Raw genomic sequence first — 24,746 nt, forward strand, 5'->3', positions numbered from 1 at the left:
GAGAGTATTAAAGCTGCCAGTGCCTTCTTTATCACTGGACTGATGGTGGCCTGTTCGGCAAGCGATGTTTTACAAGATCTAAGGAAAACAAATTTTTGCTCGAATTTGATCACGAGATTGAAGGAAATTAGCCTGTACAGAAAAATGTTTCTATGGAATAAGTACACAAATCAAAATGTGAGCTGGTTTTCCATTCCGCCCTTATTATTTTTTGGCATTTCCCTAATTGTACTTGCATGGTATGGTACAATTCGTATGCTGGGAAAACTGGAATTTCTAATTTACCTAGTTTTGCCTGTAATTGCGGTGGTGGCTTCATTTTTTATCACACTTTTAATTCCACCGGCCGAAAGGATTTTCGAGTATTCGAAATACTTGATATCCAAGCGAACTAATGAAGCAAAAAGTTGTAAATTTGAACGCAAAACGTGGAAATCGATGAGACCTTTGGGAATCCAGGTGGGTCAGTTTGGCTTAGTGGTCAAGAATTTTAAGATTTTAGCGTTACAATTCGTAGTGTAGTGTACTATTAATTTATTACTCACTTTTTAATTTAAGTGCATAGATACAATATAGGGGATTAGGGTAGGTTAGAATTTTTTTCCAAAATATTACAATAATGATATAAATAAAATTATAATATAAATACACATCTATGAAATACTATAGCCTAGTAGCGGCAACGAACCCAATTACTTGTAATATTGGTCATAAATTTGATTTATTTTGGCAAAAGGGTTAAATTGAAAGTTGTATAGTATTTGTGTTTCTTTTCATGAATAGAGTAGTGAATTTAGAGTTTTGAAAAGTAAACACCATGCTGAACTCAAGCACGTGGACGAAGAAGAAGAGTTGAATTTAAGCTCAAGTGACGACGACATGGAATCTGAAAGATTAGCAGAGAAATTTCAAAGTTGGTCACAGCAGTGTATGGACGTATCACCGCCACCAGTCAGGAAGACAATAGTAGACAGTAGTGTTGTGCCGACAATGGACAATTTGTCATTAAACCCAAGTGTTCCAGTGTCAAGTCAAACTGTGCCAGATTCTAGTGATTCTCAACCAGTGGATTCTACTATTAATAATGACAATTTTGCACAAGTGTTATTAATGCAAAGTCAAGCCATCGCCAAGATGTTAACAGATTCAAGTTCATCAAAATCAGACAAATTTATGGCCCGGCAGACAGCCGGAAGAGATTTGCCCTCCTTCAGTGGTCAACCTGAGGAATGGCCGGCGTTCATCGCGAGTTACCGAAGAACCACTGACATGTGCGGTTTCTCAGATGCCGAAAATATGGAACGCCTGCGCCGGTGCCTGAAGGGAGAAGCAGCAAAAGCAGTGCAATGTCTTATGGTGTCTCCGAACAATATACAAAAAGTGATTCAGATGCTCGAAGACAGATTTGGAAAGACGAAGCACATCATCACAGCAATGATAACAAAAGCCCGACAAGCAAATAATGTGAAAGATGATAAGCCGCAATCACTCATCGACTTTGGCACGACAGTCGTCAACTTGGCAGCAACAATCAAAAGTCTGCAAGCTGATGGTCATCTTAAAAATCCTCAATTATTGGCAGAGTTGGAGGATAAGCTACCCTACAGTATTCGAATTCGGTGGCATGTATGGAAGACAGCAAAAGCAGCCAGCGACGACATCGAAGAATTCGCCGAGTGGGTGGAGTCAGAGATGAAGATGGCTTACGAAATGGTCGCTCATTCACCTATAAAAGAAGGAAAGAAGAATGACGAGAAGACCGACAGCAATTTTAAGAAAAGAGGAGCTGGTGTTCATCTAACCGGAGAAAGCCAGCAGCAAACCGTATGTAATTTTTGTGGATTGCAAAATCACAAAACTTATCAATGCCGTAAAGTGAAAGAATTAACTGCAAATGAACGAGTTGTGTTGGCAGTCGAAAAGAAATTATGCCTTTGCTGCCTAACCGTTGGATGCTCGTCACGACGATGCAAAAATAAAAGAAAATGCGGAATTAACAATTGTGAGAAGGACCACAACAGATTGTTTCATGGATCCCTTCCACTCCGCCAATTGCTATCCAAGAAAGAAGATTTACAAAAAGAAGTCAAAAGTGATGAAGACTCTGGTCCGGCAGCTGACGCCAAGAATCAAGTCAACACTTTACAAGCCGCAAGTCTCAGATACATTCAGACAGAAATAGAAGGTCCTCAAGGAAAGGAAGTGGTACTAGCTCTGCAGGATGATGGAGCCAGCATTACAATACTTGAGGAGAAAGTACGAGAACAAATTGGAGCCATCGGTCCCACCAAACCTTTCTGTATGGCGACGGTGGAAGGCGACGGTTACTATCCCAATGCAAGAGTAATCGGAATGCGGATTCGTGGGGATTTTAGGAATTCACCACAATTCACGATTGGAAACGTGAGGACGATAGATGAACTGAAGCTGGCACCTGTTAGTCAAGATGCGGAAGCCCTCAAGAAAAGATATCCGCATCTCAGGAATATCCCGTTAGCATCATTCAAAAATATGAAGCCAAGAATGATTCTAGGAAGTTCTCATTATCATTTGATTTGCCCCTTGAAAGTGATTGAAGGCAGGCCAGGGGAACCAGTGGCAACAAAGTCTCGCCTCGGGTGGACTATTATTATTCCCGACGTTAATGGAATCCTGCCAAATATGAAGTCACATCAACTGAATCATGTCACGTTACAGCACGACTGCAAAGAGGACAGTGATGCTGAATTACACCGATTAGTGAAGAATTCATTCACTACCGAAGACTTTGGTGTCAAACCATTAGTGCAAAAGTTGAGGTCAAAAGAAGACCAACGTGCTATCGACATAATGGAATCTACAATGAAGCGATCACCAGACGGAGTGAGATATGAAATTGGCCTCCTCTGGAAAACGGATGATGTAATTTTACCACCAAGTTACAACAACGCTCTGCACCGCCTAAAGTGCCAAGAGAGGAAAATGGATAAGGACAGAACATTTGCTGAAGCTTACTGTCAAAAGATTAAAGAGTACGTGGATAAGGGATTCATCAGAAAATTGGATAAAGGTGAAATAGTGACCCGTCATTCTCGCACCTGGTATTTACCGCATTTCGGAGTGGTAAATCCCAACAAACCAGGGAAGCTGCGCCTCGACGACTATTTCTCATTTCGACTAAACTTCCATAAGGTCAGGAGGAAGTGATAAATGGTGAAATGAGGCCAACAAAACGACAAATTCTACGACTTGTCATGTCGGTGTACGACCCGCTCGGATTCCTCGGCCACCTGATAGTGAAGGCGAAGATCCTCCTGCAGGATGTCTGGCGAACGGAACTCGGCTGGGATGATGAAGTGACTGACTCCATCTATGAGAGGTGGACAAGTTGGACCACTGAATTACAAGAAATACCTGAAGTAAGAATTCCGAGATGTTATTCTAATCTCATCCCGACAGCGGATTCAGTCCAAATGCACGTTTTCTGCGACGCGAGTGAGAAGGCGTTCACCGCAATAAGTTTCATCCGAGTTCAGAAGAATGACACGGTAAATGCCAGTATTATTGCAGCAAAGACAAGAGTATCGCCGTTAAAAGTACTCTCAATTCCCCGATTGGAGTTGCAAGCCGCCGTTATGGGAGTAAGACTTACCGATATGATTAAACAAGAATTGGAACTCGTAATTCAAGACGTCATATACTGGACGGATTCAAGTACCGTTTTGAAGTGGATCCGATCCGACGCCAAAGATTTTAAGCATTTCGTGGCCCACCGACTGGGAGAAATATTGGAACTTAGTGACGTCAGCCAGTGGCGCTGGGTCCCAACGAAGGAGAATGTGGCTGATGATGCCACGAGAGATAATCAAAAATCCGACCTCAGTGCAACGAGCCGATGGTTTCATGGTCCAGCTTGGCTCAAGGAGGAGGAACGACATTGGCCCAAAGAAGTATCTCGCCAGTGTGACGACAAAGAAGACGACGAAGTGGAGATGAAGAGACAAGTTAATGGCATCCAACCAATCATCTCCGTAATTAAAATCGAACGATTCAGTAACTACATGACTTTATTAAGGACCACAGCTCGAGTGTTTCGCTGGGTGAGCAAGTTCAGGAAAGAAATGAAAAACGAAGTCACTGTTGCAGAACTCCAGAATGCAGAATTATACTGGTGTCGCCAAGTGCAGCAGGAATCGTTTGCTGAAGAATTGCAGAAGTTACACGGGGGGAAGACGCCTCCCAAGAAAAGCCGCCTCTACAGCCTGGATCTAAAGTTATCTGAAGAAGGACTATTACGACTGAGAGGAAGAACCGGACGAGCAAACATTCCGATAACAGTGACGGAGCCGATTATTTTGGACAATCGTCATCCATTCACTAAGCTGCTCATTTCCCACTATCATGAGCAGAACGGTCATCAAGGCGTACATGCTGTGTCAAATGAGCTACGCCAAAAGTTATGGATTCTCCATCGCATGTCAGCAGTTAAGAAGGCATTTCTCCAGTGTCAATTATGCAAAAATAGAAAAGCACAACCGTGCCCACCAAGGATGGCTGACCTTCCGGCTGTGCGATTAGACTCATTTATACGACCTTTTACCAATTCTGGCCTCGACTACTTCGGACCTATGGAAGTTGTGGTAGGAAGACGCCATGAGAAGAGGTGGGGAGCCCTCTTCACTTGTTTATCGACTAGAGCTGTGCACGTGGAAGTTGCGAATTCTTTGACCACAGACTCAGCAATCAACGCATACGCCGATTTGGAAATCGAAGAGGTCATCCATTTCACATTTATTGCGATAATGGGACCAACGCAGATGCAGAATTACAAAAAGCACTGCTTAGTATCAATGTTAATGGAATTTCTGAAAATTTGGCCAAGTCTGGAATCCAATTCCATTTCAACAGCCCAGCAGCCCCACATATGGGAGGACTTTGGGAGCTAATGGTGGGAAGCATCAAGAAAGTACTATCTAATATTTTGAGATCAACAAGGCCCCAAACTGAAGAAATACTTTACACGTTCTTAACGGAAGCTGAGAATATCGTCAATTCTCGCCCGTTAACTGAAGTCTCGCTGGATCCGACCGACCCCATCACCCTTACCCCTAATCATTTCCTATTAGGATGGACAAATGGATGTGGAAAAACATCAATTGAGCAGGAAACAATTGGATCATTTCATGATGGAGATCTTCTCAAGAAACGATGGAGAGCATCTCAACAATTAGCCGACATATTCTGGCAACGATGGGTCAAGGAGTACTTGCCAACCCTGACTAGAAGATCGAAGTGGTTCGAATGAAGAAAACCTATCCAAGTAGACGACATCGTCATCATTGTCGACGACCAAGCCCCAAGAAATCAGTGGGATATGGGAAGAATCATCAATGTCATTCCAGGCGCAGACGGACAAATGCGATCCGTGGACGTGAAGACTGCCAAAGGAAGCTATCGTCGCGCGGCCGTGAAAATAGCAGTACTCGACATCAAGAGTGATGAAGCTTCGAGTTCTTCAACTCCGCTCATCAGGGGGAAGAATGTCGAGAAATGAATTATAATTATTGTATGTGTATTATAAATTGATAAATGAATTGATATATGTATGTATGTATGAATCTGATAATTGTATGAAAATGTAAAATATGTATCACTTTTCCCTGTAAATTTTAAGTGATCCGCTTCTGGAAATTGCATCAGCTTTTTGCCAGAATATTCCAGAAGCAAGTAAGTATGTAAGAGAGACTCGAGGAGAGTTGTGTGAAAGGCAGTAAAAATAGTAGTTTTTTAATTTGTCATTTTAATTTCTGAAAATTGCTAAAAATAAATAGATTTTTCCTGTGTGAAATTGATGACTAGTTTCTACATTTTCCCTTCCACTTTTAAACTCACTCGGAAGTCATAAAAAACCCAAAATACGGTACGCGACGTGACCGCGACATAATTGAGGAAACTTGATTAGGTCCGCGACCGTAATACGCTCATTTACCGCAACTTTCAAATTAAGAGTATTATTAAACTATCTTAAATCGGGTATAATAAAGTGGTGAAACCAAATCAATTCTCTGTGTTCCCATTGTATCATGAAACATATGATCTTGAACATGACCTGAATCTCGGAAAAATGATACCCTATGCCCGATAGGCACTGCTTCTTTAATAGGTCAGTATTATCATCTTTTTTAACCTATAACTATCAATTTCATCTAAATCTGTAAAATATTGACGTCCCTGAATCCTTGTTGCCAGTTGATTTAAAATGATACCTTGCACTGGTTCCATTATACTTTATTGTGGCCCTTTCCTAATCTTCATGGGTTGCGGTAACGAGCTCATAAAAATAATCTTATAAATAAACGGACACCGTATACGCATAAAACGGGTTCACCACTAGCATGGGAAACTTCTGAGGTGCCCGTCGAATCCAGACTTCATACATACGCCAAAATCAGCAAAATATACGGCTTATGACGTAACGTAAAAGAATTAACATGCAAAGGTTACTATTCGTCAAGTTGTGGCGATACTTGTGACGACCGTGGGACAGTGGGGGCGAAGAGGAGGAGTGAGTGAACGATTGAGAATGAAGCGACGGAGTGTTCGTTGACGTTCACAAAACGTAAATAGTGGCTCGTATGTATGTGTATGTATTATGTGAAGAGGATTTCAGCCCATGGGGGCAGAAGTCCAGCCACGCAGGTCACCAATTGGACCTATTGCAGACACCTCAATGCACTCGCATGCGATTATTGTGTCCGAGTCTCTCGATTCTCCATCTACAAAGCTGGTGAATCTGAAAAAATCACATATATCGTCACAACTTGACGAATAATAACTTTTACAAGTTAATTTCTTCACTTTTCGTCGTAAGTCGTATGTATATTGTGCTCATTTTGGTGTATGTAGGAACCCTTCATTCGACAGGCACCTAGGAAGTTTCCCTGGTAAATAAAGAAACACTTACGTGTAGTTTAACGAGTCTGCCAGCTTAGAGTTATACGGAAATACCAAACTGTAATAGTCATTCATCTTAATGTTCATGGCGACCGGATAGGTCTTTCGTATATTTTTGTATCCTCTGGACGCATTTATTGGAACCAAGGCCAGATCAGCTTCCTGGAATTACACAAGATTTCATAAATTGTGGTAAAATAGATTAAAACGCTGCATAGTCTTTAATGAATTTTAATATCTTGAACTGCCAACTAAAATTTCGGCTTCTGACACTGGCTATCATGCTGTAAATAATCTGGTAATGAACATTACCGAAAAGCACAAGTATATGTATGACTCTACCATAGTGGTAATGACAAGTTGTACCGTGTGGTAATGGCTTGTAATAAAGTTTTACTATCATGGTAACGAATTTTTACGGCCTCGTTAAATATTATTACCAAATCTATTACCGAGAAATCACTACCTGCGTGACTTTACCGGATTAATAAGAGGATAATTATCTAACGGGAAGTGACTTTACAAGGATTGTATGACTGTCCGAACAATGGATATGTCCAAGTTTAGAATTTTCCTGACCTACCTCACCACTCACGATGTTCATAACATCATCCTTGGTAAACGATCCATTACTGTTTTGATTACTTCTGAAGGCTGAAACCTCTTGAATTGTGCAATTATCAAGGTTCCGTCCACCATATTGATACATCGCGTGCAGTAGCTCGACCAGGAAGCCAGTGTAACATGGGGAAGAGCGACACGACGTTTTATTTACGTTTCCTGAAGATAGGCACGAGCGGTTTACAATTACCCAGGGATGGTCCTAATAGATATACGCAGGATAAGTAAATTGCAAGGGAAGAATCAGCATCGATCTACTTGGGACACCAGTGACTCAGTAATCAATATCTCACCCACCTCCATTGTTACAATTTTATGAATTGGGGGATGGGCTGAAATAAACGAATAAGAGACTTTGTTACAATAGTGTACAACAACAGTGTCCTAGGATAAATTATTGCACAAGAAGAATAGACCCGGGTTTTTAGTATATATATAAATAAGCCTCCAAAATCTGTGTGAAAGGCAGATGTATTTCAACCTTGCGCGCGGTTCGTACCTTGTAAAAGTACTGAAACTCGAGCTGACTGGCAATGATCCAATAAATGCATACTGAAAAATATTCACAATCCCATAGTTTCTTTATCTTTCATATTTCTATGTGTAACAGATTAAAAATAGAAAGAGAACTACTCAATTGATCAACGACGTATTTATGTAGTGTTATTAAAATACCTACATTGATAAAGTATTATCGCACAGATCGTTCTGGTTTGTGGATCCGATTTAGCAAGAGCGATATATATATGTCAACTTTACGGTGCATGAATGCAGAATGCTTAACATAGAATTTATCGTGTGCAATTATAAGTCGCAGAATAATTCTGGACAATTCCCTAAGAAGCAGTGAGTCACTATTCTTTCTAGAAGAATTAACTATCTATATTATAATTTCGAAAAGTCCGTCCCGTGAAATTTTCCGTGACATCCCAGCATTCTGATTGGTTGCCAGCTTTCTGAATCCGCCAATCACAGCACGCATGTATTTTCGGGTACAATTTATGTAGCTTACAACCGATGTTACAATCGATGTTACAATCGATGTTACAACCGATGTTATAATCGATGTTACAACCTGTGTTACAATTTATGTTCAAGCAAATACCTTAGGGACGTAAAAACATTAACTTAGAAACGTACAAAAAATCCATCATCAACGCCTTGAAAATTCCTTCGTAATACAAAATTTCCTTCGCAAAGTTACAACAATTCCTTAGCAACATAAAAAAATTTCCTTAGCAACGTCAGAACAAAATCCTTAGCAACATAAAAAAATCCTTAGCAACATAAAAAAATTTCCTTAGCAACATAAAAAAAATCCTTAGCAAGGTTAAAAAATTCCTTAGCAACGTTAAAAGAATTCCTTAGCAACGTTAGAAAAAATCTTTAGCAACGGTAAAAAATTCCTTTGCAACGTTATAAAAATTCCTTAGCAACGATAAAAAATTCCTTTGCAACGTTAACAAAATTCCATAGCAACGTTAAAAAAGTCCTTCACAACGATAAAAAACGTCCTTAGCAACGTTAAAAAAATTATTTAGCAGCGATAAAAAAATTCCATAGCAACGTTAAAAAAATTCCTTAGCAACGTAAAAAAATTCCTTAGCAACGATAAAAAATTACTTAGCAACGTTAAAAAATTCCTTAGCAACGTTATAAAAATTCCTTAGCAACGTTAAAAAAAATTCCTTAGCAACGTTAAAAAAATTCCTTAGCAACGTTATAAAAATTCCTTAGCAACGATAAAAAATTCCTTAGCAACGTTAAAAAAAGTTCCTTAGCAACGTTAAAAAAATTCCTTAGCAACGTTAAAAAAATTCCTTAGCAACGTTAAAAAATTCCTTAGCAACGTTAAAATAATTCCTTAGCAACGATAAAAAAATTCCTCAGCAACGTTAAAAAATTCCTAAGCAACGTTTAAGCAAGGTTTAATATATTTGGATGTGGTATGTTTCTTCTGGAATTATAATTTCGATACAGATTAATACATAACATTATATAATGCTTGCATCTAATGATTTACGTTTGTTGGCTTAAAACTTTAATTGTGGACCGTCTTTAAGACGGGCTTATAGGCTAGTATAAATATAAATGTGCAACATGAATGCATAATTGTGGAACTGAGGCAAAAATTTAAAAAAATGTGACATATGTATAACAAATTCAACTACGCTGTTCGGTTCTCAATAGTAAAGCAAATAAAAGTGTGACATGACAGAAAATATTAACATCATAATTTTAACATTTGGTATGTATGTAATTAAACTTATAGGTACATACGTTCACACATCCGCCCAAAGAATCCATTTGGGCATCTGCAAATTCCATCCCGACATATCGTAACGTTGGAACATTTAGTGACCGAATCACACCTTTTCCATAGACCTTCTACCTTAAGACTCCCTTGACCTGTTGAAACAATATTTTTTATAGAAATTTATCACTTATCACCTTATACATACGAGCGATCAATTCAAGGAGAAAGGTAATGATCAAATAATATATATCTGTGTAGATATGAAAATTTACTATGGTTAAGAGACTAGTTGAATTACAACTTACAATGCGATGACGCCAGCGGTCTCGCTCCGATTTTGACGAAACCACAATAATTGTACAACATTAGATAAATAATTAAACACGTGTTTCAGGATTTTTCATAATGCTCAGTTTAAACGAAATTATGATGTATGTAACATACTTAATTTATGGTCAAAATATAATTGTAAAAGTCAAAGTCTAGCAAAATTTGCAATGACTTTCCATTTGACGGTGCTTTATGATACACTTAAAATACGTTGAATGAAAAATATGTATCAGAAATTTTGAAACAAGGGAGCTAAGTTTTGTACCAAAAATTCCATGCAAATTAAATATTATTTTCCGCATTTTCACATGAAATCTTTGGAACAATTAACCTTATTGTCACCCATATTACTGAACCACCCGATTGTCCTCGTTACACAATAATTTTTTACACTAGCGAAAATTTCAGCGATCACTGTACGGAACATGATGACCAGGGGGAAATCCCTTCCTACCGATATCTTTTTCCTACACTGGAATATTCGTATTCTCCTAGCAACCAAGTTAACACTTTGACATGTTCCCGATTAATAAAAGCAAGACAAGTGTTCTTGATTATATAGCATTTAAAATCTGGAATAATGTTAGGGGCAAATATTAAAAAAAACTTATTTTGTCACCTTCCCCAAAGCCATCCGACACGAAAGAAATTAGGAGCCAGACCCCTACTCCAACCAGGATTTTTTCAACGAGTGACATCTCGAACCAATAGTGTTAATGATGGACTTATCTCTTAGAAATATTTCTATCACCACGGTTGGTTGCGTGTAGGGGGGGTCGAAGTTATGAGTCTAACTCTATAAATTTGACAATACCTCTGGATAATAATGAATTTCCTTTTTCTCATTTCGTGCAATGCAAGTTACCTAATTGATTTTCAGTTTTATGTAAAGTTTGCCATGTCATGTCAAATTATTCCTGTCGCAGATAAGATTTAAGAATACAATTTGCTTAAAAAACGATTTTGGAATAAACCCAATCCTTTACAATTTGGCACGAATGGAGTTATGCGAATAAATATGTACACGGTTTGCCTGACGGAATGATGGTACTTAATAATAGAATATAAATGATAGCCTTAAATGAGTACTATTAAAAGAGGGCTGGACTTGTAATTTTTTTTTCTTTTATTGCTTTCGTGCACATTATAGGAGATAGCAATCCTTTCATTTTTATTGTTGTAATTATCTCGATTTTTATTTGCTTATTACTAATTTATTATTATGTAGCTACATAATTTGTTTAAGTTATTGGAATATATCATAAATACTCGTCTAATGTCGGAGTGGGGGGGGGGATTAATTAAGAATCGCACGCATTTCTGTAGTTAGGGTAGGTCGCGTCCCACTGAGCATGCAGATTTGACAAATGACTTATATAAATCCCTTGATAAAAGAAATGCTATTGTTATCGATTACTTTATTGGCATAAAAGCACGTAAGCAACAATGTATTACATTAATCGGCTACCATGATGGTAGTACCATCTGTCACGCTTTGATGTATGTAGGTATGTATGTCTTTATTGCATAAATGGCCAGTAGCCGTTGCAAATCACTAATTTTCATTATTTACAATATTTGAGAAAAATACATTAAATAAGTTTTAAAGATAGTAAGAACAGAGATCAAAATATTTTGAGACATAACCTATACGCATTGATGTATGCGAATAAATATGTAAACCGGTCACCTGACAGGAAAGAGGTGAGTGTTCGACCAAGCGAAAACGCTGCTTGCTTGGTTTCTTTTTTGCTGTTTAAAGCAGCTTCTTGCTTAGTTTGGAAGCCTTATAGATTTTTATTAAAATACAGCGATTGCGGGCTGGTCCGTGGCGCCGCCCAAAAAGAATTTTAAAGCAAAAAATCAAATAAAAAAAAACAGCAAAATCATCTCAAATTTCTGATATATTGCGTTTTATTAAGCACTGAAAATAGTAATATTACAACAATGATTAATATTTCAGAAGACCCGGCTGGTACAATTAAGTATTACTATTTGAACTGATAATGCTTATAATTAAAAATAGCTTCCTTCCATCCTTACACATTTAACAACACGTACGGTGAATCCTTTCTTTTGTTGTATGTAAGAGGGTTATCTACTCTAGTGAAATACAGTATACAAAATATATCTTGTGCGACAGAGTCGCAACTTATCTTGCAACTGGTATCTGAACGTTTCTGAAAGTATGTTTTGCATCTTCGATTTTGGCAAGGTCAGGTTTAATTTAATGCTAAATACATGTAGGATAGTTACAATTAAAATAAGTTTAAGTATAAGTCAAATTATGTTATTCAGTTGATATTTTTTATGTTTGTACACTTAATAATCGGGTAAAATGCATTACCAGGCAATGGTTAATCCACCACGGCCTTGTTAATAAATTTGTCACCTACAGTGAATTACCCACAAATAATAGGTTTATCTATTACAACGCTGGTAATATTGTTCACTTCGCGGGTGTACTTATGGTACCAAATTTAGTACCAGTATTTAATAAATCATTACCGTAACTACAGGTGGAATTATACAGGGTGGTTTAAATATCACGCTATAAAGGAAAATTTTTCAAGGGGAAAACCCCTAAATCTCCAATAGTTACAAGATTTGGGATTGAGATTTTGATTAATTATTATCAAAATTGATAGCAAAATATTAAAATATTGAATTTCAGAGCCCAAATTTCCGTAACTAATGGAAATTTACGAATTTTTCCCATTGCCAAATTTTTCTTTGTAGCGTGACATTTAAACCACCCTGTATATTATAGGTTCCACGGATAAGATCTAAGACTTTTCCGGATTATTTTGAGTGTGTGAAAAATTTATGGTTTTTTAGATTTATTTATCGCGGCCACTTTTTCCTCCAGTTCCGTCAAAATGGCCACCATCCTGTTCAGCTTGGCCACTACGTCTTCCTCCCATTCAGCAGCAGCTTCTTGGTCTGAAGAGGGAAAAATATTGAATAATGTGTGTAAACATAGAAGAGAACGTGTAAATATGTACACTATGAGAAACCCAGTACCTAAGTTATTACCGGGCGGAGTATCTATGTGACTCTACTGCATGGTAATTAATTGATTATTGAGTGGTACACGTTTTGTTACCCAACCAGTAATAACCCCGGTCTCGAAATTTGAAAATATTACCACTTCGTACCTAATTTTCTACCTCTCAATAATAAATTAATTACCATGCGGTAGAGTCACGTAGATACTCCGACTGGTAATAACTCAGTTACCGGGTTTCTTACATAGACTGTGTACAAGAATAATTAATTTTCATTTTTACCTTTAGTGTCGTCCCACCAGACTAAAATTTCGCCAACAATATTTCCCGCCGTGTAAGCCAAATACCAAAGGAAGGCCATGATCAGCCCTGTTACAACGTATGAAAACAAGGATACATTATTCTCCTTCGGTGCGAGGTACGTGGCTCGAACGAAAAGTATGACACAGGGGACGACAGGTATTACATTTTTAATCAACTTTCTCCAAGAATTTGACCCTTGGCTGGAAGTATTTCTGGTTTCATCCGAGACGCCTTTTCGATTGAGAGAAATACAAAATTAATAAAAATATCGTAAAACATCATATTTTACATTCGTGTAAAACTTAAAGTTAATAAACTTTGAAATTTATGCATACTGCTTTTATCGGAATATGTAAAAACTACGTTTAGATTTGCAACTTTTTATATAAAAGAAGAGAGTTGACTAATGAAAAAAATATATTTCCGGCTTAAACCAATATGTAAGACACAAGGGACTTGTAAATTTACTATTTTTACAAAATCTTGAATAACTTTGGCATCTTTTCTAATCATTGAAATTTCTTCGGTTTTTCCAAAAATTAATAAACTCCGAAAAAAAGTATTATTAAATAACCCCAAAAAATACATTACTTCTCACCCTCTGTTCGACCCCGATTTTCCCACAGGTTCGCAATAATCCTTCCCGAGATAAAGAATAGCCTCCAGAAAATCAAATCCGTCACTAAAGTTTGCCCCGCGTTAAATCTCAATAATAAAAAATATTTGGGATCCGGTTTAGTATATCGTTCCTTAAAAAGTACCAAGATTAAGACAAACACCCAAGTTTTGAAAAGGAGACGAAACCAAGATGTAGAATTTGCCTGGCCGGCATTTATTCTTTTACGGGGACGGGTCGTAAAATGTATTTCACTTGGTAATAACTCGTCCAAATTTGGTGGCATTGTCCAACTTTGAAATATTTAAGGAGCAAAGCAACTTTGGGTTTTTTGTTTAGAAAATGAACGAGTAAATGAAAATCTACTCGTGAAAAAGGAGAGGAATTATGAATGTGTGAAGAGAAAGTGGCCCTCAAGGGAACTAATGAAGGTCTTGTATTTATAAGGAAGAAGGGGAAAAATGTTCCTTACGAAGGACCTCGTAGAGTATGTAGCAATTTAAGGAACGTCCATATATTACGGCAACCTCTTAGTGCGTGGTGGTTTAGATGTTCTTGCCTATGCCATGTTAAAGCTACATATATTTCGTAGTGTATATTCAAGGTGGGTGGACATAGAACTTTTGATGATATGATACATACGTGGGTGTTTTATTATTGATTTTCAAAAGGTATGTTCCGCACTGTTTCTGACCAAAATTTTGATGAAATAACAAACTTGAAATACATTTAGGAAGTCGTGATTTTTTTCAGCTCAATCGGTTAAAAGGAACACCCGCAATAAATCATCCAAATTTACCTCGAAAATATGCAAAAATTTACGACTTGATTCCATTATCATCCCAAAATCGTTTCCCCTTCATGCTTTTATTCAACGTTTGAAACGGATAATAATCACTAAGGTTCAAGGCTGGACTGTACGGGGGGTGGTTTATGACGGTGAAGCGTTTTTCGTCTGCAGCAGCCCTCGAAACCAGCGAGGTATTTGTTCGCGCGTTGTCGTCTAAAAAAAGGCCAACTCTTTATTTTGACCTCACGTTTCTCTTCAACCGCAGCACGCAGCTCCGTCGGGGTTCCTGCATACACGGCCACATTTATTGCAGTATTACCAGCAATAAATTTTATAAGGAGGGGACCTTTGGTATCCTTGAAAATGGTCATCATCAATTTTTTTGTCCGATTTTTGCACTTTTCAATTCATGGGGGGTGGCAACCCCCCGTGCTCCCATTGCATGAAGTATTGTTTAGTCTGCAGGTCATAATAGTAAACCCAAGTATCATATGCAACTACTAAAATATGAAGCAGGTTCCAGTTTTCATTTAATAGGTTAAAATTGGCATTGCAAAGGTCAACTCGATCTTGTTGTTGAGATGCCGAAAGCAATTTTGGTACCCAACGGGCGGAAGCCATTTTCATACCTAAGTCTTCAGTTAACGTGGAACAAATTGTTGGTTTTGGAACACCCATCTTATCTGCTAAATAGGACAGTTTCAATCGTGGATCTCTAATTATTGGTTCCTCTAGTTTCTGCAGCCTTTCTGTGGAAGAAACTGATTTTGGGCGTCCTGGCGACTTTTTGTCCGAGACCACTTTTCGCCATCATTTGAAGTTACTGACCCAATTTATATTGTGCTTTGTGTTGGGCAGTTTTCATCGTAAACTTTAAGCATGCGATCATAAATCTGCGACACCGATTGCCCTTCCAGCGTTAAAAGTTAAATCACACTACGATATTTAATTTGCAAATCTGACATTTTTTCCGTCGAGGTAAAGTTTGCTGATTTATTGCTAGTGGTGATGTTAACCTAAAGAGCTGAAAAAAATCACAGCATCCTAAATGTATCTGAAGTTTGTTATTTCATCAAAATTTTGGTCAGAAACAATGCGGAACATACGTTTTGAAAATCAATAATAAAACACCTACGTATATGGATGGCCCTTATGTTACACTTGAAGTGGCCCAGGGTCTCGGTATCCCAGTTGGCTTTACGTTTAAGTAGTGGTTTGGTATATATCGCTAATAATGTTATAAATAAACCTTTACAACACATTTAACCAAGGGGTGAAAGTATTTATGTAGTGTTTCATATGTTAAAATGAAGCTGATATTGTTTAAATTTCAGTAGGAAAACTGTTATATCTCACGTGGTTTCGAAGTCCGTGACACGTGTCAAATTTGACGTTTAGTTCGCCTGCGTGACCTTTCGAGTGACTCGAAAGGTCACGAAACTAGAAAGTTTCGAGTCCTTCGGGGGCAAAATTGAGGTCACCATTGAAATTTGAGGTAAATTTATTACCAAAGTGACTTATGTATGTATGTATCACCAAAATTGACAGGTTACTGGTTGCCGCGTACGTTCTTTGAGTCAATTAATATTTTCACAGTTACAGTTGCTTAAATGTGTTAATAAAATTGTTTCTGATAATACTGCAAATATTGGTGACAATTTATTACTATTTTCTTAATTCCTATTTCTCATTAAAAAGTATAATATTCCAGAATTCGGACACACTGTGCTTGATGTTTACATGAAAATTGATTTTTCTTTAACCTAAAAATTCTTTCGGCTTATATATTTTATACGTGTGTTTCGATTCTTTACATTTACTACATAGCCACAACCACTTCCAGAATCGTCTCAAATTATGAAATACAGCAAGGTAACGCTTCTTATAAAATACACATTCCCCCAACCCCACTATATACGCCAGCGAAACTATTATTGCACAAAGTTCAAACATATATTTCATCACTGCTAATGCCACCGGATCTGCCGACACTGTCCCCGCACCCTTTCCACCTGCCATCTCCATTCTAAACAACTTTGAGTACGAACCGTCCCCAATATTAATGACTACTTGTAAATCATACAACAAATTTTCCATGTCTTCCCACTTCCCATAAATTCCGGACTCGATTAAAGATTCCATTCCGTGGGAAAACTTTGCCACAAAAAAGTTGCGCAAGGCCACGTCCACCTGAATATATTGGAAATTGGCATCTTTCAAGTGCCCCTCAATGATTTTGCGCTTTCCTAGCGTTTTCATTGTTCTGGTGAAACGATCCAACTCTTTTTTTTCTATCGATAACAGCCAACATTCCCACCGTATTGATGGACTTGTTGGCAGAATAGGTTTCTTCAGAGTTTGAAAGCCGTGTGGCCAACTCACCCGTGAAGATGTGGTAGGAGTGGACAAAGATTAAATTTTCCTCAAGTTCACTAAGCTTCCTGGCAATGGTGGAGTTTTCGGGAAATTGATGGATCAGGGAGGGAAGAATGAAGTGTTTTAGGACTGAACTGTACATTAAGGTTCCATTCGGTCCGACCTTATCGTACACGAGGGACATTGTTAAAACTTGGAGATTAGAGGACACGATATCTGCCACCGTCCTGGGAACGGATGGGGGTAACATGACCGTTAAGCAGGAATAGATTGATCCTTGATATAAATTTCCCATTAAGATGTAACAAAAAATGGACCAAATTACGGCGATCGTTTTAAAGTTAATTTTAACCAGGTAGAAACTACTCTGTCCAACGAGTTGGGTAAGGAGGTGAAAGATTGGGTCAAATTTTGGCAGTTCTAAGGGTTTAAACTTTAAGATTTTTATGTCCATATGGATCACCATAGCAACGAGGATAGTTGACACGTATAAAAGAATCCAGGTGAGGTGGTCAAACGGTGAAAGTAGCGTGTCCACGGACCCCTGCCTTGAGGGGAAATTGGTCACTATGGTTAATCCAAATTCCTGAATTTTTAAAACTAGCGGGGTAAGTTGGTATGGTCCGATGTCGACATAGTCCTGGTTTAGTCCCAATCTGAAATTGACCCTACCAACGACTCGAGTTTCTTCCAAGTTCGTGTGCCAGGGTGAGTTTGTGGTAAAATTGTACTTTCTCCCGAGTACGGCGATCCCACAGAAATCTGGATATTCTCGTGGACCCATGTAAAATATACTGGGGCCACAAGAGATCTGAGTGGGTAACGGAAATACCTGCGTTAGTATAAGAACAGCCGTGTTCTGCATGTCCTTCCCATTCTGGGCGTCCCATGCGTTATTCAGGTCGTCTAGTGTGGTCAGATTAGGGGGGAGTTGCTCAAATGTTGAGCTTCTTGGGATGGACGGGATCCAGGCAATATTTCGGGTTGAGTTATATAAAAATAATTTCGAAGTTCCCGCCATGTTTGGATACCCTTGAATATAATCGGTTCCCATATCTGGGTAGTTTTCTTTTATATTTGCAAATATGTAGGAAGGATTTTGAATAAATAAAATTTGCCAAAGGATCCAATAATTCGAAACATCAGTCGAATCTAAATCAAAGTTTAGGAACGTAACGATCCGTCGTGATGACCTCTTCGTGGGAAAAGTTTGGTTAAAATAAAATTCAATGTTATCGAAATTTTTTCCAAGTGCGGCACTAATGATGAGTGGGGAATAAATATTGTTGCCTCGAATTGTCTGGAAATATGGGGGTGTTTCTGAGAACGTTAAATTGGACCTTGTGACAAAGTAGAGGGTGCAGTTGGCAAAAATATTTTGAACCGCTGAAGTATTACAGGATGAATTTGTAGTAACTAATAAAAGAAGGAAGTAATATAACTGGGTTTTTTAAAAGGGATGCATTTTAAAACTATTATACCCTACGCTATGTAATTTGTAATGAAGGCTGTAACAAAAAAATATTGAATTTTATAGATAAAATTGTTTTTAGTTCCGGTCAAAGTAATATCGGGTTACGATTTTGCATTTGTCTTCTTATACGTACGTCAACTGGAAATATGGACAAACTAAGGTTCATGTCGCTTGCCACGTGTAAGCAAAATATATAGATTGCGTGATAGCTTTTCTCATGGACGGCAAGAAATTTGTAAACAGCTTAGGTTGATTAAAGGCATAGGTATGTATATATCTTAAATCTTTATGTTAAAAACTGCACGAAATCTAAAGGTGTTGCTGACATGTGACAAGCATAAGTAATTATTTACTGGAATTAGGTATCATAGTTCCAGTAAATAAGAATTTTCCAGTAACTATAATTTTTAATGCATACATCGTGGATACACTACCAATATAAAAAACACTGAAATCTACAAAAAACAATATATATAAGAGGTGTGGATATTAAGAGTGTGTTACGGTGACAAAACCTAAAACTATAGATTTCTTCAAATATATGTACGTTTCATCATTGATTGCTTTTTGTCCTACAATGTAGACACGCACAATTATTTTCACTCACAAGATAGGATATGCTCTTGACAAATATGAATGAATGAATGCAGGAGATTTCTTAAGGAAAGCTTATTGTCTGCAAGGTTTTTATTATGTTGTTATTACTTACGTTCCAAAATATTATACAAGTCCGTTAAGAAGAAAATTGAGGAATCTATTCAATATTATCTATGACCCATACATAAGAATCGAATCCTTGTAAATTTATTATACACATTTAAAAAATATCTGTACCATATAAAATGGGGTAATTAAATAAATATAGATGTACATATAAATTTTATAAAATATCTGACGGGAAGTGACCAAAAAAATTATGAAAAGTGAGAAGGGAACAAATCCAACTGATTTCAAAGATTTAGTTTTATTCACCAAGCGACGCGTTTCGCAATATAATTCAGCTTCATCAGGCTGTAATAATACATATTATGTCAAAATTAGCTATAATCTTAATTAAATAATAATAAAAATTGGAGAAATGTATGTGCCATTAAAATTGGTAAAATATATATCCAGCTATGATTAAATTGTATAAATAATTATATAAATAATTACCTATTTGGTGATTATTAAAAATATGTTTCCTCGAGTAATGTTGAATTGTAATGTTGAAACTTACACTCTAAAATTCACATTATTTTGTTGGCTGAGTTTTGCAGTACATTTCAAGAGAGTTCACCTTTTTAAATGATAAAACTAAATTTAGATTCTTAACTATGTTTCTGTATCTGACATTTGTACTCTGGTCAGCTTGTTTACGTATGTATTCCAAAATAAATTTTTTGAACCCATATATATTCCTATAGAAGGGCATAACTATGTATACATTATTTTCCCGTATTGGATTACAACTCATATTCAATTTGTATGTAGCAAGAATTTGAGGTTGGTTTCGTTTCAGGTGTCTGATAACCAAATCAGTTTTGGGTATGAGTAAATTATTTCTATCCATAATAAGTACTTTTTCTTTACACAACTTTAATACATTTTCAGGATACCCTCTATTAATAAACTTATCAGCAATTAAATTAATTTGTCTCTCAGCATCATCAGAACTTGACCATATTTTTTTCGCTCGTAGAAATTGACAGTATGGTAATGACTCCTTTAATGACTTAGGATGGTTTGATTGATAATGTAAAAAAATATTTTTAGCCATTGGCTTCGAGTACAAAGATGTTGTTATCTTGTTCTCATCGTTAAAACTTAAATTCACATCAAGAGAATTAATTGAATCGTAATTTGTTTCTAAAGTGAACTCTAAATATTGGTGACAAAAAGTTTGCCTACACCAGACATCGATATCCATAATTTCAGAGCAGTTTATTATAAGTGAACCATCATCCACAAATCTGGCATTAAATTCGATCTCAGGTTTGTCTTTAAAACTGTCATTAAGTTCATAAAAAGCTGTAATGTTTGCTACTGAGACTGACGCTGAGTTACCCATTTGGATACCTTTAATTTGAATAAAATGTTGATTTTTGAATTTTACATAATTATAATCTAAGCATAAATTCAATAAATTATTAAATTGAATATCATTAGATTGAAATGGCAAAGTTAAATAGGCTCGATAAGTTTTGAAGGCTTGTGTACAAAATTGCTTACATTTGCTTAAATTAAGAGATGTGTACATACTGGATATGTCATAGGTTAAAAATATGTATTTCCCTGTGGGATTTAAAGTAAGCTTATCAAGGAGGATTAGCAGGTGGTTAGTATCAATAATAAGATTTGGAATAAATGTAGTAATAGGTTTTAAAATAAAGTCAACCAACTCGTTTACAAACTTGTTGATTGTGTTACAAGTACTGCTAATTGGCCTACCAACAGGAAATTTTACAAAAGGTTTATGAATTTTCGGTAAAACATAAAAATTTGCTGGTTCATAATTAGAGTTAATTAAATCAGTAAGTTTAGTTTTTTTGTTGTCATTAAACTGTATTTTCATGGATTTCATTTTGTCCATGAAAATCTCCATTTTAAGATCATATTCGGTCTTAGTACTGGGTATGTAAATAAATTCGTCTTCCAGCTGACGTAAAACCTCTCTCTCATAATCATCTCTATTCATTACACAAATTCCTGCATTTTCATCTGCATTTTTTACAACTAAGTTGTTATTATTTAGAAAATTTTGAAATTGGAGCAAGATTTCTGGAGGAATAAAATTTTCTTTCGTATATTTTTTAGCAATAAGCGATATAAATCTTGAGGAAATATTATCATTTGGAAAAATTTGACTCTGTATTTCACATGGACTTTTTTCAATGTTTTTGTGTTTTTTTATCCTGATTAAAAGTTTATCAACTGGAGTTAAGATATTGACTTGGTTAATATCTTTAAAAAATGTGATCCAACTAATTTTCCTCAAAATCTCATTAAAACTGTCTGTTATTTTATGATAATTAAAGGATTGTAAAACACAAAATTTTAGACCAAAAGACAGAATGAATAGTACGAATTCAGGCAGTTTCCTGATATTTGATAAATTGTGAATGTGATTGTCTTGTGCTTTGAAGTTTGAATACATACGATATAGTTTGTTATGCTGGGTTTTGGTAAGTTCACCTTTGTATTGTAAAGTTTTCGACATGTTAGTAAATCGTCTTTGTCTTCTTTTTTTATCAATCTTAATGGCGGCGTTTTCCTATGTGAAGGTTTGCAGGATATTGACGTTGGATGTGGAAGGGGTGGAGTTCTCTTGTCGTGCAAGTTTTTGGAAATTCGGGTTGGGCGTGAAATTGTACATATTGTTAGCTTCTCTCGATCCTTGAGGGAAATAAATTTTTATATTTTCAGGTGTGTAATTCTGAACACAAATTGAGTTTCATTTTTTAAATCGGGTTAAAATTCGATAATTTACAGCGTTTTTAAAAATCCGAATTTTGACTGAAATTTTTTTTGAAAATTCCTCCACGGGCGTAAACATGCCCATTCAGAAAAACGAAAAAATACGGGTCCATTTATTTTTGGGCGTGAACAATTTAAAATTAGGCCGGTGGATATCGGCGATAACCAGCTCACACCTCCTCACTGTGAGTGGTAATTAAGTAATTCTTAGACACAATTTTAATTATGTAAGAAACCCTTAGGACATGATTTATTTTTTTACACGGGTTTTGAATTCTCTTTGAATAATGGTTCATTATCTTCTAAAAATGCGAAATCGGCTAAAAATGCTAAGCTAAAAATGTGTGTGATTTAATGTATTAAATAATTAGAAATGTTTTCCATAAAAAAAATATATCACAAAAAAGGTTACGATTTAAATTTTTGCTTACTGTAGATACCAATTGTTTTAAGAATTTAAATTTAGCGTTAGTATTTATCTTAGGGGCCTATTCTAAGGGGCCCCGTATAAAAATCATGTGGCGACTTCTGCATAATACGGCACACTTAGTCGGCATAATGATTTATGCAGAAAAAATTATGAATAATTCTGCATAAATTTCTGGAGAGTATATTCTGCATAAAAGTTTATAAACTGATATTTTTATGAAGAGACTTTTCTTCATACAAAGCTTGTGGCTAGAATTATGTCTTGTGTATAGAAAAACCTTAGCATAATTATGCATAATCCTGCACAGTTTATGCACAAATCACCCTGCATAAATTTGTGTGAATAAAATTCAGCCAAATTGCTGCACAAAATCCAGCCAAATTGCTGCATAAAATCCGTTAAAATTTTTATACGGGGCCCTTCAACGGAAAAATAAGGTCCATGTGATTCCTAATTCTGGCTTTCATCTCACTAAAATATCTCTGCGTTGCTTTGTAATAATGTTGCATTGTAGGATCGTATTAAACTTTAAAACATGTAATTTTATTTCTAAGAGTGTCAGGATGAGTAGATGCATTCCAAATATTTGCTCGTATAAGCGGTAAATGAAGGGATTGTAAATTTAGAGAAACGTTGTTTTAGTTAATGAGCTCCTGGCAGCGATTTGGAAAAAAGTGGAAAAAATGAACATTTTTGCGTTTTTATTAACCAAGCTACAAGGAATCTTGATTGTAGCCAACTATCTATTTACGAATAATCCAGTTGAACTTAAATTTTTTGTTAATTCTAGGGAGACGTGGGATGATATTTATTGTTTCGTAAAAATTCACCTATTATAAAGTTCAAAATAATTGCGACCAGTTTTCGAGTTACATACAATTACCCAAAAAATTTCTGTTCAACCGGATTAAATTATGATACCAAATTTTGGCAAACCTGAGCTATTTACCATTATCACAAAACGATATTAAAACGATATTAAATCCAATTAGCTAGCTAGTTAGTTATGTATGTTGTTTATGAACCTCGTGCATGCATATGTTTGTGTCGTTATTATGACTTAATTAAATTTCAAATAACTGTGAAACTAGTAATTTATCCATGGTTATGTTAATTACAGGGGGTTAATTTTACTCAGGAACTAGAAATTATAACGATAATACATACATACTTGACCAAGTTACGTTTTAATTTAAGCAAATTAAATACCCTAATTACACGTAAGCACAAATTTACATTATGTCGGTCACATATTTGCAAAAGTTCCCATTATGAAGGTTTTAAATTTGTGCAAAAACGATTTATTACACAATTCCTGAACGTCTCTCAGACTTATTCACATATGCATACATACATAAGCCTCTATATTAGAACAATTAATGACACCATGTTGTATAAAGTTATGGCCAAATATTTAATTCGAAGTGCTTTCGTCACCTTAAGGAACGGGCCAATCGCCAAAGCTAAAATGTGACAACTCTTCACCTGCTTTTTCTTATATTTGGAAATGTTTCTAACTTTGGAATACCTGATAAACTGTTCCGATTTGGTGGCCACCTCAGCCAAGAGAGGAAGCAGGCCGTGCACAAAGGCCACAAACATTATTTGAAAGAAACTTCCTGACACGGAAATTGGGAGTGGGACGTTTATCCCGAATTTGACTAGCATGCAGCCCGTCATAACGCAGGTGACCAAGGTTGCCAGCATGGCAAACGGTAGGGCAATGAATGCTACCTCATTCGTAGGTGTTAGCAAGACTTGAAGTTGCCGAAATTTCATGAAACTGGTGTGAAAAGGTGTGAATTCTATCCCAGGAGTTTTTGGAAATAATTTTTTAGGTTTTCCGGTCATCCAGCTTAAACAGAGGTAGACACACAGCGCGACATTTGTTGCGTTTATGATGCAAGAGTAAATCAATATGCAGCCATGACACGTGACAATAATTGTGATGACCACGCGTAAGATTTGGTTGACCTGGTGGTGAAGAAAGGTCACGTGTCGAAAGATGAAATAGGTTGGGTCGATATTTGGTATAATTAGGGGAATAGACGAAAGTACGAGGGGCGTTATGATTGGGGCGGGTATTAAGGAGTGAAGGAATAATCCGATATTTTTGAATGAAGCGGTTTCTGAAACTTACAGAAAAACGGCA

General features: G+C 36.5%; 1 protein-coding gene and 1 long non-coding RNA gene across 3 annotated transcripts; both read right to left on the bottom strand.

The window, feature by feature from the left end:
- Window positions 1-539: 539 nt before the first annotated feature.
- Window positions 540-10,910, bottom strand: LOC118433042. 2 transcript variants are annotated; one of them, XM_035844585.1, is made up of 7 exons: window positions 10,761-10,910; window positions 9,835-9,963; window positions 8,054-8,106; window positions 7,852-7,886; window positions 7,517-7,756; window positions 6,944-7,095; window positions 540-886 (listed from the first exon to the last, which is right to left on the bottom strand). In XM_035844585.1, the coding sequence occupies exons 3-7, from the start codon at window positions 8,103-8,105 to the stop codon at window positions 865-867; spliced, it is 501 nt and encodes a 166-aa protein (XP_035700478.1). In that variant the 5' UTR covers window position 8,106; window positions 9,835-9,963; window positions 10,761-10,910; the 3' UTR covers window positions 540-864. The 2 variants fall into 2 exon arrangements, with proteins under 2 accessions (XP_035700478.1, XP_035700477.1); XM_035844584.1 differs by lacking the exon at window positions 8,054-8,106.
- Window positions 10,911-19,377: 8,467 nt separating this feature from the next.
- Window positions 19,378-20,297, bottom strand: LOC118433032. The gene is made up of 2 exons (XR_004833145.1): window positions 19,864-20,297; window positions 19,378-19,719 (listed from the first exon to the last, which is right to left on the bottom strand). It is a non-coding gene; the product is annotated as an uncharacterized LOC118433032 (long non-coding RNA).
- Window positions 20,298-24,746: the final 4,449 nt, after the last annotated feature.

The sequence above is a fragment of the Folsomia candida genome, unplaced genomic scaffold (assembly GCF_002217175.1).
Source record: "Folsomia candida strain VU population unplaced genomic scaffold, ASM221717v1 Fcan01_Sc039, whole genome shotgun sequence".
NCBI classification, from domain to species: domain Eukaryota; kingdom Metazoa; phylum Arthropoda; class Collembola; order Entomobryomorpha; family Isotomidae; genus Folsomia; species Folsomia candida.

Coding starts and splice junctions, on each gene's coding strand:
- LOC118433042 (XM_035844584.1), bottom strand. CDS start 10,839: ATGTCACTCGTTGAAAAAATCCTGGTTGGAGTAGGGGTCTGGCTCCTA. Junction 7,757..7,851: donor ATAAAATTGTAACAATGGAG/GTGGGTGAGATA, acceptor TATATCTATTAG/GACCATCCCTGGGTAATTGT. Junction 7,096..7,516: donor TGAACATCGTGAGTGGTGAG/GTAGGTCAGGAA, acceptor GTGTAATTCCAG/GAAGCTGATCTGGCCTTGGT.